The 18084-nt window shown below is 41.5% G+C and overlaps 1 protein-coding gene across 4 annotated transcripts in view; it reads left to right on the top strand.

The window, feature by feature from the left end:
* Nucleotides 1-18084, top strand: part of GRIA1 (glutamate ionotropic receptor AMPA type subunit 1) — a 302439-nt gene that overhangs the window by 171118 nt on the left and 113237 nt on the right. For all 4 annotated transcript variants that reach the window (XR_012001207.1, XM_072756784.1, XM_072756785.1 and 1 more), the window contains exons 6-7: nt 11553-11714; nt 14399-14566. Coding sequence is in view for 3 of the 4 variants with exons in the window: in XM_072756784.1 (XP_072612885.1) it covers nt 11553-11714; nt 14399-14566 (330 nt within the window). In the remaining variant the exon portion in view is untranslated. The remainder of the gene's footprint in view (nt 1-11552; nt 11715-14398; nt 14567-18084) is intronic.

Here is an 18084-nt window from a genome sequence, read left to right as displayed (position 1 = left end):
GAAAGCCAAATCCCAGATCCCAAAGGATCCTTACTTGCTAAGTGGCCCAAGCATTCCATAGGACAAATTCCGGTCTGTTGCTCTTCACACTTATACCTCACTAGACTAATTCACTCTAGAGACATCTGAGAGTTTCTGTACCCCTCCAAGAAAAATGAGATTATATTCCCATTTTATGAGAAAAAAAAGAGGTTCAAGTTTCTGAAGGAAATTTTCTAAGGTCATGGGGCTAAAGCTAGAATTTGAACTCAGATCTCTCTAGATCTAAAAATTAGGTTTGTTCTTCATCGGGCCACATTGCCCAAATTAGGGAAAACTTGCAACTCTGAGGCCTGGTATTACAATTGAACAAATCTGAGAAATAAACTCCTTTCCTCCTGAAACTTCCTTGGTTTGAATTTTGACTCACCCACTTACTAGCTGTGACACTGAGCAAGTCACTTCACCTCTCTGTACCTCAGTTTCCTTATCTGTAGGTGGGAATATGAATACACACTTCACAAGTTAAAGATAAAATGAGCTATTTTATGTCGAGTTTTAGAACAATGGGTGCAGCAGAAGCCTGGGGTCTCATCCCAATTCTGACAGTGACTCATTATCATTTGCAAAAAAAAAATTATATATATATATATGTATATATATATATATATATGCAGAGTCTCAATTTGTTGAAGATTTGATATGATGTTTTTTAAAGGAATAAATTGTCAAGAGGACTTTTGCGGATCTATAATTTCCATAAATTATAGTTCTAGTTTTCCTGCCTCTCTCTCTACAGTCCAGGGATATCAAAAACAAAATGCCCATCCCACATTGGCTTCTTTCATCACTAGGGAGATGCTGCTCCATTAATCTTAAGCATTCAATGCTAGTAGCCTTTGCTCTTGCAAGCCATGCACACTTTGGCTGATATAGAATAGTCCTTTCCATGCTGAGTTAACAGACTATTCCAGATATGCAAGACAGTGTCTGCAATTGCTCTTTCAGAGCATGAAACCCCCTTGCCACCACCAGCTTAGAAGCAGAAGGAACAGATGTTTCAGCACCAATTGTGGCGGGAGTTTGGGATAATGTGTAAATGGAAGGGATCAGTCCTTACTTCTTACTTGTCCCTCTTTTTAAAACAGAAAAACAGATAATATAATGGAAGGAACATGGAGTCCCATGAGTTGTGAGGCTCTAAGTGAGTACTTACTTTGTGCCAGGCATCATTCTAAGAATTTAACATATGTTCATTAGGTAATCTTCACCAGTCATAGGATATCAATAAAATAATAATCCTTATTTTACAGTGAAGGATCTCAAGACACAGAAAAGTTAAGTAGCTTGCCTGTAGCCAAAAGCTAGTAGATAAAAGAGCTGAAATTTGAATACAGGCTGGTGTGTAACATGTGCTTCCTCTGATTTACTGCCCTTTGTCATTCTGAATTGGAACCTCCAAGCATATATGTTTTCTGCTTAAAAGGCTATTCCTTGCACTTTTCACACAACCAAATGTCCTCTTTCAGGCTTCATTGCTTCTACCAGGGAGGCTTCCCTAAACTCCAAGGTCAGGTTTTGTTCATTTAGTTGCTCTACAATTACTTGGGTAATAGTGGCATTTCTCACTAAATCATAAATAACTTGAAAGCAGGGATCACACCTGTGATTCTTGGCTGCACTGCTTTGTCTACTATGTGCTTTGCAGTATTAAGTACTCAGAGATGAATGGGAGCATTAAATGAGTAACTAAACTAAAACATTCCTTTCCCCATTCTAGTAGATTTCAAATTTATCTAATGTTTGGACTGTCATTCATTTTTCACCAAGCATTCAATAGACACCTACCGTATTGAGACACTTTGAAAATGCTTAAGCTGGTTTTGCAAAACAGGTTTTCTGTAGTCTTCACCTGATCCTCCCTGGACAGGAAGGTTTGGATCAATGTAAAAGGAAGATATTGTTGGCTTCAAGTCAGCCAAGAACTCTAGGCCCCACACTAGGCTGAATTTTGAATTGACCTTTGGCTCTTATTCTGGCCAGGTGTCACCTCTGACTGCAGCCAGTTAGAACACTGTTAACATAAATGGAAGCTCGGGGAGACTAATCAGTGCCAGGCCAGATAATGTATTTGTTGGCCCATGCATCAATAACCCCGTCTGGGGGCCCTGGATCTTCTGACACAAAGTGCCAGCATTTTATCCTAAACCCCTGGACTGAGACAACCTGACTGGCTTTGACAATACTTTGGCAACAATGGACACCTGGGTGTTGGCAGATATCCAAGCATACAGGTACCTGCCTCCCTGGTTTCAAATGCACTTGGATAAGTTAACACTAGTGGTTTTTTCCAATACAGACAGTGTTTTAGCTGATTTAAACACAGCTACAATGTCTTATTGACTTTGCAGGAACCAGATAAGACTGCATGTTACCAGGGATTATGTAAAGTGAGGATACATTTAAGTTTTGGTTGGTTAAAGTGACTAAAATGGGAAAATGTGAAGACCCTTATGCAGAGACATGGTGATTTGAGGACACAACTGAGTCCTCAGCTAAGGAATATTCCATGAATTCATATATATCCATATTCATGTGCACACACCTATGTAGATCAAAGCTGGAAGAGCCCTTATGAGAGAAATCAACTGGCTTAGAAGTTTCTAAACTTTTTAGTTAAAAGCTCTATTTTCAAATGGAATCTTGGTGGGGGCCCCCAACATGTAAAACAGATGAAAAAAAGTGCTGCTTTCATAGAGGGAGGATAGGGATCTAGGACCCCCTTCTTTTGCATTCCCCTACCCCATCATGGTGACCTCTAAAATGTTTGCAACCTGGGAACATAGCTTGAATGATCATTGATCCAGCCAATGCTCTTCTTTACAGATTGATAAACTAGTGCAGGGAGAGATTGAGACCATTGCCCAAGGGCAAACAGCTCTTATGGTTCAAAGACAGGACAGAACTTGTGTGACTGTCCCTAAATCTGTTTTCTTGACAATTCTTATTTATGACCTAGTTCAGAATATACTACATGGAAAAGTCAATGAAAAGCTCTCTTTAATCCAGAGGACAAAAGCTGAGAGGTGACAGGGTGGAAGCATGTGAGAGAAATGAAAAGGGTGAGCAAAGACATTTGCTATCTCTTCCTTAATTCCTTAGCTGGAATTGAGCCATCTGTGTGCTCCCGGTGCTGTGTTGCAAATATGGTGGGGACTGAGGTCCCACCCCCTGGGAGCCCACAGTCTCTTAGAGCAGGCATGAAGGACAACTGCAGGCTCAGGGAGAGAGACAGACCTCAGAGTGATAGAAACAATTTCAAGCAGCAGGTCACATTAAAGAAAGTGAAGGCAAACGTCCTGATCTCCTGGAGACCTGCTAAATCCTTCCTACTGTAGAGATTCAGGCCATCCCACATGCTTCGCTGCAGGAGATGGAGGAGTCAGACTGACAGGACTAGCAGTGAGGAGGCAGGATGTACAGTGCTGGGAAAACAAGCCGAGTGTCTTGTTACCTGCTACAACTGTGGTCTCTGCCCATCACTGGCTGTGTGATATTGGGCAGAAGCCATTCCCATTCAGTTAAGTCTCAGTTTTCTCATTTGCATAATGGTAATGGTAAGAGTAAGTACCCGATCCACAGGTTTGTTATGAGGATTAAATGAGATAATAAAAATAAAGCCCTTAGCATATGCCTACTACTTAGTACAGGCTTTGACACATCTTAGGCACTATGGCAGTTGTCATTATATTTTAGCCAAAATCTGCCTACCGTGATTTCTATCCATTCACAGGTACAGGCTTGCCTTCTGGAGTCTTGGTGAATAAATCTTCCCCCTCTTTCCCATGACAGGATCTGCATACATCCTCCGCTTACCTTCTCAGTTTCCAGCATTTTTCAGGTTGATTATTCCCACTTTCTCCAGTATTTCTAATGCAACAAGACTTTTCAAACTTCACTTCCCTGTAACCATCCTCTCTTTGGAGCTGTCATCTAAGAATCTATCTGATGAGTGGGGGAAATTTGGCATGTTCAACTTGTGCCCTTCTCAGGATAAAGTACAGTTTCTTTGATTTATTCTAACTCTACCTCTTCTAGATCTCACGGGGATGAAACAGAAGCTAGTGCTCTTTCTAGTGTCCCAGGTCTTGTTTAATAAACCTTCTTCCTGGCCCCTTTAACAATGCTGGATGTTCCCTCTTCCTTCTGACGGATGTGGTGTCCATGCAAGCAGGATGATGAGGGCTGAACCGCTTGCACATGATCCCCTTGAAAGCATCCTAGAGAAAAAGGAAATCTAGCTTTGAAGATAAAGCTTTTCATCCTCCAACAGCAGTGTCCCTGTACACCTGCCTCATGTTCTCTCAGGCGTCTTGCTTGGCCCACTGCCTGGTTTTGAAGCAGTTCTAGCAACACCTAACTTCTTTTGAGGCCATGATAATGATATTGGTGATAATAACGAATGTTCACTAAGCACTTACTATGTGCTAGACACAGTTTTAAGTGCTTAAATATATTCTTTTCAAACTTCCACTGCTTCTATGCTGTAGGTGCTATTATATTTGCATTTTGAAGACCAGAGAACTGAGCCTTGGAGAGGTTAAGTAACCAATAAGTGTGTATAATCAGTTCTTTTGTTTCCAGCCACACGTGATAATTAATAGTCATAATGATAGCCCAGAGCCTCTTCATGATCCTGAAAGCATTTTCTAAATCTTCACAGCTACATGAAAGCATATCCAACGTAGTTATAATGTTAAACATCTCTTTAGGATATCATAATTATTTGAAATGGCTTTTCATTCTAATCCTTTGAAAATTATAATTGATGTTAGAAGGAATGTCTATGTTAACTACTTAATTAAGCACTTTTACTCCCATTCTATTCCACTAGCTGGTCAGCATTGCACTGCTCCTACAATGACATATAAGGGAGTCAGGTTGTAACCCCAGCTAATCCCCTAACTAGCTATATGGCCTTAGGCCTCTCGTGTCCTCTCTGGAGCTCACTTTCCCCATCTGTACAATGAGGGGTTTGGTCTGATCTCCAACATCTTTGTATCAGGTGTCAGTAAACTGTGGTCTAAGGGTCAGTTCCAGCTGTCACCTCATTTTGTTTGGCTCATGAGCTAAGAATGGTTTTTACAGTTTTAAATTATTGGAAAAAATGAAAAGAATGATATTTCATGACTTGTGAAAATCATATGAAATTCAAATTTCAGTGTCCATAAATAAATTTTGTTGGGACACAGCCATGCTCATTCATTTACTATTGTCTATGGCTGCTTTCATGCTATAATGGCAGAGTTGAATAATTACAGCAGAAGCCATATGGCCTGCAAAGCCGAAAATATTCACAATCTGGCCCTTTACAGAAAATATTTGCCGACCCCCTGGTTTGGATGTAGGGTAGGTGGGCACTAATAGACTTTAGATAAATCAGGGGCTTGAGAAACATCTAGCCAATCTCCAGAGATTAGCGTCAAGGAAAGAAACCTACGATGTTCAACCACAAATACTCCTTTAAGATAGAAAGCTGTAGGGCAGCCCAGGTGGCTCAGCGGCTTAGCACTGCCCGTCAGCCCAGGGCATGATCCTGGAGTCCCGGGATCGAGTCCCACGTCGGGCTCCCTGCACGGAGCCTGCTTCTCCCTCTGCCTGTCTCTGCCTCTCTCTCTCTCTCTCTTTCTCTCTCTCTCTCTCTCTCTGTGCTTCTCATTAATAAATAAATAAAATCTTAAAAAAAAAAGCTAGAAAGCTGTACTAGAAGGCCTCTCTTCAGCAGGGTGAATCATGTATTCAGGGCTATTAGCTATGCCATCCACACTGTCATAGTTTCTTTGTCCCTCTTTGGACAGTCTGGCAGCTCCATTCTAAAGCTAAGTTCATGTGTTCCTCTACCTGGAAGGAAATGTAACATATTGACAAGACAGATTTTATGATTGGACTATGGTCTGAATTCTTGCTTGCTGTGTGATCTCAAGAGAGTTTCCAAAAGTCTCTGAACCACAGCTCTTCAACATAAAATTGGGATGGATACTCACTCAACTCATTTATGCAAATAAGCATCTGGTGCCTACTGTGCATATTCACCTTTCAGGGTTGTTTGGGGGATAAAATAAGATTATCTATATAAAGCATTTAACAGAATGCCTGGCTCAGGATAAGAACTTGGGAAATGTTTAAAATAAATCTAAGGGTGACTGTTGACTAATTATTTCATTTTTCATTTTTAAATGACAGTAAACTTATCACTCTCAGAAGGTTGTTGAGATGAAGTTATGTAATGCATATGAAGTAGAACTTCAGCCATTATTCCTGTTTTTGTTATTCTTATGAGCAATGCTTCTGAAGCTATGTTTCAGTGGAGCAGTTAACTGTGCCAGTATTCTTTATCTCCAACCCAGGAGATAACAAAGTAAGCAAGGCTCCCTTAACACACCATAACAAAGTTTCAATAAATGAGACAACTTATCTTCCTTGTTCTGCCACAGCCACTCCTTCCTCCACTGACAGATGATTCCTAACCATCAAAGTACATCAGAATTATTTGGAGAAGCTATTTTTATTTTTTCATAGTATAAAAAGGAACTATATTCATATAGTGAAAAAGAAAAAATATTACAGAAGGGTATAAAATAAAAAGCAAATGCCTGTTCTCTTCAATCTCATACTTATTAAAAATCTTAAGCCTTTTCTGTGTTTGGTGATTCTGGTGATTTCCTCCACATTTCTACATAATATACAGAATATGTCGCTTTTTCTTCCTTAATCAATTTTAATCCTATCTGTGACTCTCCCATTAGAAATATGATCAATCATCTTATACTATCCTGCACACCTATTCCTCAGTGTTTGTTATTTGTGCTATCATTTGGAATTATTCTAAAGAGTATCTTTATAATTTTAATACATTGAACTTTGATTTTTTTGTTAGCCTTAGCATTTTATAAAAATACAGGTGTCTAGGGGTACCTGGGTGGTTTAGTCAGTTAAGCATCTGCCTTCAGCTCAGGTCATGATCTAAGGGCCCTGGGATCCAGCCCCAAATAGGGCTCTCTGCTCAGCAGGGAGTCTGCTCCCCCACTCCCTCTGTTCTTGTGTGTGTGCTCTTGCTCTCTCAAATAAATAAAATCTTTTTTAAAAAAATTTAAAAATGCAGGTGTCCAGTTTCCTCTCCAAGGTTACTGAATGAAAATCCTTAGAGATGACTATAAAGCTCTTGAAGTTATTCTGATATATCCCTCAGGTTGAGGACCTCTATCCTGAGAGCCTGCAGTACACCAGCCAGGTCATCTATGCTTGAATGAAGACAGGAGGCAGAGTATTCGTCTTATGTCACACATTCATCAGACACACGTGGGACACTATAAAGGGCCACAGAGGTGTCAAAACAGCACATGGGAGCATAGGGACATAACAGCTCCAAGAGCTCACTTGTCACAATGTGTATTTTATTTTTTTTTAAGATTTTATTTATTTATTTGAGAGAGAGAGAGAGAGCAAGAGAGAGCATGAGCAGGGAGGAAGAGCAGAGCAAGAGGGACAAGCAGACTCCCTGCTGAGCAGAGAGCCTGACGCAATGCTCAATCCTAGGACCCTGATATCATGACCTGACCCAAAGGCAGACACTTAACTGAATGAGCCACCCAGGTGCCTCAAAACATTATTTTAGATGAGAAACAGAGTCACTCTCTGAAGAGCAGCAGCTGGTACAGCTCTGCAGGGACAGTTGGAAGGAGCCTGGGTTTAGAAGACCTGGTTTGTTATACCAAATAACTTGAAGCATCTTGTGCATTGATTTCATTTGTATTCAATAGTACAGTGTACAGAGCAATGGACCCAGTGTTTGGGGGCATGTTATAAAATGGACAAAATGGCTCAAATAGAATGGTGACTATTAAACTTCATAATTTAAACCCTTAATAAAATATAATTACCAATGTTACATCCTTACACCTATAACTAATATCACAGATTAAGCAGAGTAAGAAAAATATTCTAAATATCAAACATTACCCAAAGTTATTGGGTTTTTTCAAATAAAATGGCAAAGAAAATTAGAAAATTATTTTGTTAAACCTTGAACCTTGTTCTATAAGCATTCTCAGGAAATAGAATGAGTTGAACTTTCCAGTTAAGTAGTAGGCAAACAGTTAATGCATTTATTTCTCCTTCTTAGTCAAGAGCACTTGTCTATACTGGCAGAGTCCATTTTCTTGCATTATGGAAAAATCAAACACAGTCACTATAAAAGACTCATTTCTTAGTGATTAAGTACATAATAGAGATTCAAGATGACCATTCCAGCATGAGATCTTACATGGGAGGGAAAATGCCAGCTATTAGATGAATGCGTGTTGACCTCAAGTCATTCCCTAATGTTTCTTTTACCTGACATCACAGATAGGAGTTTATCATCCTCTGCCCAGTCCTTCCCAGGGGAGCACAAGGAGTTCCATTAGAGGGTCCCATAAGTTTGATTAGACATAACCAAGGTTTGGCTCCATTAACCTTGTAGTCAGACATTCTGATGATGGAAGCGAGTGACATTTATGTTCGAATAAACTCTGCCGTTTACTGTGGCCCCCATTATGTTCAAGATGGGGGCATTTAGTGCAAAATGCCCAGGAGCTGGCTAATAGATTTCGAGTGACAGAAGATGACTGAGGGAGATAATTTCTATTTGATTCTCTCAATAGTTAGTTTATGAACAACATGTTCTTTTTAAAGTTCTCTAAAAATGATGAGAAATTTCTCAACTGTGCTTTAGCTTTTAACCAGTGATGGGATATCTCCTACGTGGTACAATGTCTTCAAGTATATATCCTTATTTCTATGTGTACTAACAACTTGCTAGACTGTTGTGCAAATCAGTAAACCTCTGTGAAAGTCTATAAACTGTGGCTATGGGAGAAGTTAACCTGAGCTTCTCTTTCCAACCAATTAAATTCATCCACTGACATTTGCTGTCTGCTTATCATATTTCCCTTGCCTAATTAGCATTCTTGCTTGTGGAAGTCTCTGACTTTTATTCACTCATGCAGCAAATATATATTGAGCATCTGCTGTATACCAGACATTGCTCTAGATGCCAGGCTTCAGGGCACATCGATGAACAAAAGAGAAAAGCTCCCTGTCCTCATGGAGCCAATACTCCAATGGGAAAAGGAAGACAAGGGATCAAATGAGTAAAAGAGATCTTTTCTCAAATAGGGAAAAACACTCTGGAGAAACTAAAACAGGACACTGAGAAGGAAATGGCTGGACTGGGTGGTGGGATGACTTATTGGTGACTTCTAGAAGTAGGACTTAATACAAGGATTCAAATAAATAATAGTGAAAGGGAATAGAAGGGAAGGGAGAAGAAATGGGTAGGAAATATCAGAAAGGGAGACAGAACATGAAGACTCCTAACCCTGGGAAATGAACTAGGGGTGGTGGAAGGGGAGAAGGGCAGGGGGTGGGGTGAATGGGTGATGGGCACTGAAGGGGGCACTTGACAGGATGAGCACTGGGTGTTATTCTGTATGTTGGCAAATTGAGCACCAATAAAAAATAAATTTATTATTTAAAAAAAAAAGACAAGGATTCAAGAACAAGTGGTTTCTTTGGGTACCAATTAGGGAATCTGGGAAGTTAGGAAGGGACAGGCCAGCATCCCGTAAAGGTGCACAATCAAGACACATACTCCTGCAGGAGCCTAATCCCTTAAAGGAAGCTCTAGACATTAATGTAGAATGGGCCTGAGGGTTGTCCTCAACCCCCACTGCTGGGGAAAGGATCCGAGAGTATTTATCTACTAGCTTTCCATTTGTCGTTGGTTGGATGCTGCTCTTGGGTGTATTAATTCCCACAGAGTTGAAGTAATAGGTACTTGTAGTTAGTATAAAAAGTGAAATAGCAGGGGCACCTGCATGGCTCAGTGGGCTACACATCAGCTTCAGCTCAGATCATGATTTCAGGGTCCTAGGATCAAGTCCTACGTCAGGCTCCCTGCTCAGCATGGAGTATTGCTTCTCTTTCTCCTTCTCCCTCTCCCCACCTCCCTACTTGTTATCTCTCTCTCTGATTCTCTCTGTCTCTCTGTCTCTCTCTCTCTCTCTCCCTCTCTCTCTCAAAAATAAAGTCTTTAAAAATGAAATATCAATGTATAAAGGGAAGTGTAAATGAGCAGAGTACTTATTGACAGCATCTACCACAGGGTGGGAATTGGATCCTTAGATAAGAGGCCAGGAAAGATCTCTCTGAAGAGACTGCATTTTGGCTGAGATCCTAAAGACAGAAAGGATCCAGCCAGGGAAAGAACATTTTGAGGCAGAGAGAAGAGCTAGGACATAGGCTCTGAGTAGAACTGAGCTTGGCTTACTTATAAAATATAAATAATAATCAAAATTTTAGAGGTACTTGTGGGGATTTGGGGGAGGATCTTTGAGTCAGAGTTGTTTAGGACTAGACCTTTTAAACAAGGAACTAGATAAGTCAATGAGAAATTAAGAGACTTGGATAGTATGTAGGATTTCATTGTATATACTATGCTACATAATGTTTATTGTCTAGAATGTAAGCTTCATAAGAGAAGGAACTTTTATACACTATTAGAATAGTGCACTAGAGTTTCTCAAAAATGTTTGTTAAATGATGAGTAAAGACCTTCAGAATACTTTAGTTCTGGTCTATGCTCTGCCATTGACTCACTGGATGACGTTGTCATCAATTCTCCCACTTTGTCTCAGTTTCTTTATATGGAAAATAGACATATAATCTCTACCTTATTAAGTCATAAAGTGAAACATAGATATGAAAGTACTGTGCACTATGGAATATATTATACAAATATCAGGTTTCCTTTATAAGTTAAAGACCTCCTGAATTTGAATGAACTTCACCAAATAGGGAGGAAAGATTTACTCCTGGTAAAGAATCCTTTACGGAGGTTAGAATTAATCAGGCCGCACTGGGTAGAGAAAAGCTAGTCTGTGGTACAGGAAAGAGCATGGAGTGAGGGATGGTCAGAATCCAGATCAAAATCCCACCTCTTCCACAGACTTGCTGGTGATCTTTGGGAGCCCGCAGGATCTTGCTCCTGATGGACTTCAGATTCTTCTCTCAAAATGGTGGGGAATGTGGGTTGTAGAGTAGGCCCTTCCCTCCTTATGTGTCTATTCTGTTCCATATTTGTGGTATCATTTGTGGTATCCCAGCCATTCAGTCTACACCACAGACCTGACATGCATCATCACATTACTTTTTCTCCCCAACTTCCTAACCTTTGTTATTCAGACAAGAAACCATCAGGCAACTTAGTCCAAGGTAGTTTAACTAATGACTGTGCAGAGCCAGCACTTCAACCCAGGTAAGGCTGGCTTCTGAGCAAGTGCTCTTAACCACTGTGCTGCTAACAGTGTACAAATTAAGTGATAACCTTCAGGAGGAAGGGAAGTACAAATGTCTCTCCATTCATCCAGTTTCACCTTATGGAACACAGTGGAAAATCCTGTGATCCTCTAACATGATTAAATTGATTTATACAGGCAGCATGTTCTGACTTCTTTCCCCTCCTCCCTGCACAGGGTTTCATGGATATTGACTTAAACAAATTCAAGGAGAGTGGAGCAAATGTGACAGGTTTCCAGTTGGTGAACTACACAGACACCATCCCAGCCAAGATCATGCAGCAGTGGAAGAACAGTGATGCTCGAGACCACACCCGAGTGGACTGGAAGAGACCTAAGGTGAGGGGATGGGCAACAGACAGCAAAGTACCAACCTGGTCCCTTTCCCTGTCCCAGATTTCTGGGAAGTGTTAGACTTTAGGAAAGGATAGACTTTCTAAAAGGAACAAGCTAAGAAGAATATATACATAAAAATTAAGAGTATGTTGTAAAGGTTGGACAATCCAGAATGACAATGGTTTAAACAAAGATGTTGTTTTTCTCTTGTATAAACAAAATTCAGAAGTCAGCAATCTGGGGCTTGTATAATGGCTCCACAGTTGTCAAACACTCAAGCTTTTTCTATCTTCTTGTTCTGCTACCCTCAACATATGGCTGCTACCTTATAGGCCAAAATGGCTGCTGAAGCTCCAGCAATTAACTCACTATTCTACCCAGTAGGAAAGGAAAAAGGAAAATAAAAAACACAACTGCTTCTTTTAAGAACTCCTTTCAGTTCTTTATAGTTCTCCTATAAAGATCTCCCATACAGATCTCCTACTCACTTGCTATTGACCACATCTTAGAAACCTAGCCGGCTAGCTCTAAGGGGAAGCTGGAAAATGGTGTCTCTATTCTGGGCAGGACCTTCATGTTGCACAACTCCAGGTGGGATACTGTTTGCATTCATTTTTTTGTGGATGGAGCCTTCTTGAGTTGTTCAGGAAACTAGTCCTTTATCTGGTCTGCAACGTACCCAGCTAAAAATCAGAGAAATCGAAGCAATATCCAGCTCATCTCTGCTTCAGAGTGTGAACTCCCAGTTATGCAGACCATCTCTCTCTCATTCTCCAGCCATGAAGCTCTAAATCCTACAGACAAAATCTATTTTGTTTGCTATTTGGTAGTGGTTTAGAACAAGGATAGCAGGTAATTTCTTTCCCATGTTAGACCCAATAGCCTGACAGAGGCTGCATGGAACACTGTGTTGAGGATTCTGAGGCCAAATTTATTTATCTGGAGCAAACAGGGAATCGTTGGCAACGTTCTCTTGCCACTTGGTCAGTTTCTTTTTGTGAATGGCAAGCCATTTAACTGAGATGCTTCTCATCCCACTCTTGCTTAAACTGATTTAGCAATTCAAAAACTGAAGATTTATTTCCCGTATAATTTCACTCATTTGTTAAGAGCAAAGGGGAAAAAGAGAGAGAGAGGGAAGTTAAGAAACAGATTCTTGGGATCCCTGGGTGGCGCAGCGGTTTGGCGCCTGCCTTTGGCCCAGGGCGCGATCCTGGAGACCCGGGATCGAATCCCACATCAGGCTCCCGGTGCATGGAGCCTGCTTCTCCCTCCGCCTGTGTCTCTGCCTCTCTCTCTCTCTCTGTGACTATCATAAATAAATAAAAATTAAAAAAAAAAAAAAAAAAAAAAAAAGAAACAGATTCTTAACTATAAAGAACAAACTGGGGCAGCCCCGGTGGCTCAGCGGTTTAGTGCCGACTTCCCCCCAGGGCGTGATCCTGGAGACCCAGGATCAAGTCCCACATCAGGCTCCCTGCATGGAGTCTGCTTCTCCCTCTGCCTGTGTCTCTGCCTCTCTCTCTCTCTCTCTCTCTCTCTCTCTCTGTCTCTCATGAATAAATATATAAATAAAATCTTTAAAAAAAATAAAATAAAGAACTGATGGCAACTGGGGTGCTGGGGGTGGTGGTAGATGAAACAGGTGATGGGGATTAAGGAGGGCACTTGTGATGAGCGCAGGGTGGTGAAAGTGCCAAATCACTATATTGTACACCTGAAACTAATATTACACTGTATGTTAACTGGAATTAAAATAACTTAAAATGAAGATTTCAATATAAGCCTAAACAAAATCACACATGTGCTTTAAAACAACGAACAAACCACATACCAGTTAATATGTGAATACCCCATCCAACTTCTAAAAGTTTGGAGATTATAAAAATAATCTAATGTAATATCTCTCTGTATATTTTTTAAGTGAAAGAATTGTAGTCAAAAACAGGAAAAAACCTCATACATTCATTCTACAACTCTCTATTGTAAACTTAAAATGTGCCAGACAACAAGCTAGGATTGGGAACACAATAATGAAGATAGACATGATTTCCAAAGCCAGAAAATATTGTCCTGGATTGTTATCCTCCTTTGTTTCATCAATATTTTATCCCCCTCTTAGGCAAGAGGGAAAAAAAAAAGAGAGTTATCATGAATAAGCATAAGGAGAAAGTGTGCAGAATGTAAATCTGCCACTTGTGATGCACATGTGAAAATAATTAAGAGTTTACCCTTCTTGGATTTTTTTTTCCTTTTACTCTCACAAGGGATAATGGAGTAAATAGTTCTTCTTGGCTCCCAACTGGTGACTGAAATACAGAGAAAACCAATTAGTTTTCCATAAACTGTATCACAGCTGTAGATGTGCTGTATTTAATCTATGCATTCTTTTTCCAGTTGAACCCACGTTTTAAGATTGCACGCAAAAATCTAGAATTCTGGCTTCCCTTTGAAAGTCACAACTGGCAACATGGAACTCACAATTCAGGAGGGCAACATGGGCTAATGAGGAGCAGCAGCCCCCATCTAAGGCACAATCACTTTCTGGTTCACCCGTGCCCCTGTGTCCCCATGCCTGGCCCACTGCTGGCATTCTCATCCCCAGAAAGCACATTCCCAGACAGAGTTCCCACCTGCCTCCCTGTCAGCTCTCTCTGACACCTAACTGTCTCCATTCCTCCCACCAGTACACCTCTGCGCTCACCTACGATGGGGTGAAGGTGATGGCTGAGGCTTTTCAGAGCCTGCGGAGGCAGAGAATTGATATATCCCGCCGAGGGAATGCTGGGGACTGCCTGGCTAACCCAGCTGTGCCGTGGGGCCAGGGGATCGACATCCAGAGAGCTCTGCAGCAGGTGAGACCAGCAGTGGCTGCCCCTTCTCATGGGAGCCTTGTAGGGGATTTCAGCATTGCTTTCAGGTGGGATGTAGCTGTTTAAAAGAAAAGGTAGATAGAACATGCCTAAAGTTTGGACAACCTCTCCATCGTGTTTGTGGCTCTTGGCATACATGGAGGCTCATGTAGAAATTTTTTTAAAAATAGAATGGAATTCCTGGGGCACCTGGGTGGCTCATTTGGTTAAGCATCCAACTCTTGATTTGGGCTCAGGTCATGATCTCAGGGTCCTGGGATTAAGCTCAGCATCTGCTCCACTCAAGGGGAGCCTGCTTCAATATTCTCTCTCTCTCTCTTTCTCTTTCTCTGTCTGTCTGTCTAAAATAAATAAATAAATCTTTTTAAAAAATAGTAGAAACTTCTGATAGTGTAAAATCTGTATTTTCTGCTTAAGGGTTATACTGAAAAGGGAAGCTGGTGATAGTAGTTGGAGAGGGGACTTGAAATACAGAGAGTTGAAACCGAGCCTTTATAACAGTCTCCTGGAGATTCTCCACTCTTGCCCTGATTTTCTGTATGTTTTCATTACCTTTGCTCTCTGGGCACATTTCATGAGGGTACCCTGAAAATGTTTCTCAGTACTTATTATCCTATTTTCTGGCTTCTCAGCATCGCAATCATCAATTTTGTTTGCACTGAATAGTTTAAAAACAGGGATAGAAAATGGTCATGCCTATTACAATCAATTGGCTATGCAAAGGATTCTTAGGCTGAATCTAGATTCAACAGAGAAGAGTATAAATATTCAATTAGCGATATGTCTGCTTGCAAGAAGGATGAGACAGTGGTACATGTGGGCGTGTATTTAACATTCCTGGTTTGGAAGCTTCTGGGAGCTCGCCCTCAGTTTTATCACTTCCAGAGCTCCTGAAGTCTCTTGAAGTCTCTAGAAACACCTGGAGTCCAGCCTGTGATTCTTGTACTACAGATGGATTGATAGCACCATATGATGCCTTTGATGCCTCCTGATAAAAAAGGCTGTATTTCCAGAGGGGACTGGGCAAAGAGGTAGTGTCAACTCAAAGGAATGTCATAGTATCATGCACGGTGGCAAGCCAGCAACAGAAAAATATTTAGATGCAGATTCCACTCATGACCTACCCTCTACCCCACCCAATGGACTTGCCTGGATAAGACCGGTTTTATTTTTAAGACTACATTCAACAGAGAGTGAATTTGGGCTCCCAGGGGAGGAGATGAGCATTTCTGAATGAGAGAGAAACATAGAGCAAAATGTACAACCATCCCCATTTGTTTTCCAACCACACGTGTGCAGCTCTAGCAATTTTCACAACCTGGAGAAAGAGACGAGAAAGGAACATCACCAGCTGTTCCTCTGCTTGGATGAAGTGCCTTTACATGGAAGAGAATATGTAGTTCTGTCCTTTGGCAGCAGTTTTGTGACTACAACACACCAGCAGCCCTTTCTGTCCTCCCCCATCTCCATGCAGGGTGGCCCCCTTCATTGGGCAGCATAGCAGACATTGGGCAACTTCTGAAGGATGGCCAAAGATGCAGCATCCACCTTCTGGCTTATTTAAAATGCTCTTCCAGACTCCACAGTCGAGACAGATTCTGTTTGCAATGTGAGACTGGTTTCAGAAGGTCCCAGGGACTTGCCCTCAGCTTCACCACCCTTCCAACTCCTTTGCCTCTCCCATCTTAATGACATCCCTGTCAAAAGGATATTCTGACACCACCATGACAGTGACAAAGCCTGGGAGGCTATGTGGGTGACAAGAAGGGTTCTGAATCAGGAAGCAGGAAAGCTGGGGTCCAAGTCCAGCTGGGCCCTTGGCTCTCTCAGTGACCTTGAAATGAATGAATGAAATAGTCATTCAGATTTCTTACACACACTATCCATAACAATGAGGAAGATGGAGAGACCGCTCCCAGGTTTCAATGGCTCCAAACATTCTAAGCATCTTTTTCTCTTTTATGGTCTAACCTACATCTTTCTGGTTGTCAAGTATACTCATTCTTCTGCTCTGTCTTCAGTGGGGTTTGGAAGGTGGCAAGTGCCTTAATTAAAAGAATATGACCTCTTTTATATTGTCTTTGAGTCAAGACATGTGTCTACCTCCCTGGCAGTCAGTCAGCTGCTCACTGAAAGCCTATTGTGTATTCTGGCCTGGAGCCAAGCACTTGAGATAAGATAAGGCAAGACCTACCTGCAGGAAACTCTCTTTAGCTTCTATTGGGGTTTGCATGTACGGTGGAGAACTAGCCATAAACATGAAACCCCAACATTCTGATCATAAATTAGCTATTCAAATGGATTCCTTTTTCAATCTTTGTTAAGAATCTACAATCACAAGAATTTATTGATGAATGAGATCTTAGAGATTACTGACTCCATATCCCCTTGCTTTATAGATGAGGCAGCTAATGCAGAGTGGGCAGTAAACTCATCCAGATTCACACAACAGCTTAGCAGCAGAGGCTGGAGGAAACTCCCATCCTGTCCCAGGTTCCTCTACTGCCTCAGGCCTGTCCTGTGGCCCCCGTGCCTTTGCTTATACATATTGAGCCCCAGGGCCTTCCACATAGTCATGGCCACTGTCCAGACATTTCACCTTCTAGACCCAATTCTTAAAATAGTCATGCCACTAGGGAGCAACTGTGTGCCCACCACCAGCTAGGCAAATCCTACTGACGCTCAGTCTGTGGAACCTGTGGTTGAGGGCTCACGTCTCTGCTGCCCTAACCACTGGCCTTCAGGTCACACACTGGGAAGAGACCTGTAGTGTTCAGCTTGTGTTAGCACTAGGATGTATGTGAGTTAGGCCTGAAAGAATAAGCCCATTATTCTAAAAATAACAGTACTTGCCAGCTCCAGTATGTTAAGGGCTTCCTATGTATATGAGGTTCTGAACATACCTTACATGTTTGATCTCATTAAATCCTCAATATAATACTCTGAGGTAGCTAGTTTTATTAATTGTGCTTTATAATTGGAGACACTGAGCCTCAGAGGTATTTTTTTAATTTTCCAAAATTATATAGCTGGTTAGTGGTGAAACAGTAAAATTGGAACTCCAACACAACTCTACTTGCTACTTCACTCTGTATATGTAACTGCTCTGAAGTCTCAGAGGTCCAGCCCAGCAGGGGAGACACAGGGCTATGGCCCAGCCAGCAGTAGCACATGGCCTTGGATAGTGTCTGTGTACTCCCTTGTCCCCCTCATCCTCCAGTAATTTCCCCAAGAACAGAGGGAGATCATCAGTCGCCTGCCTACTGCTTGCCTGACATCCAGGGAGCCGTTCAGAATAGTAATGAGCCCATGTCCTGGAAGCTCCCAGTACTCCAGGAAGGAATAGACACGAGGGTGCCCATAAGTCTGCTTCTGGCTGGCAGAAAAGATGCAGCCCCCCAAGTCAGACTGTTAGCATTTGGACATCATAGGCTCATCAAAGATATGATTTCTAAAAGCTCTGGACTCCTTTTCCTAGAAAAATGCACACATGTAGATAC

This window comes from Vulpes vulpes, chromosome 4, assembly GCF_048418805.1.
Source record: "Vulpes vulpes isolate BD-2025 chromosome 4, VulVul3, whole genome shotgun sequence".
NCBI classification, from domain to species: domain Eukaryota; kingdom Metazoa; phylum Chordata; class Mammalia; order Carnivora; family Canidae; genus Vulpes; species Vulpes vulpes.
Note: the sequence above shows the minus strand (reverse complement) of the source record. Positions and strands in the feature narration are given on the sequence as shown.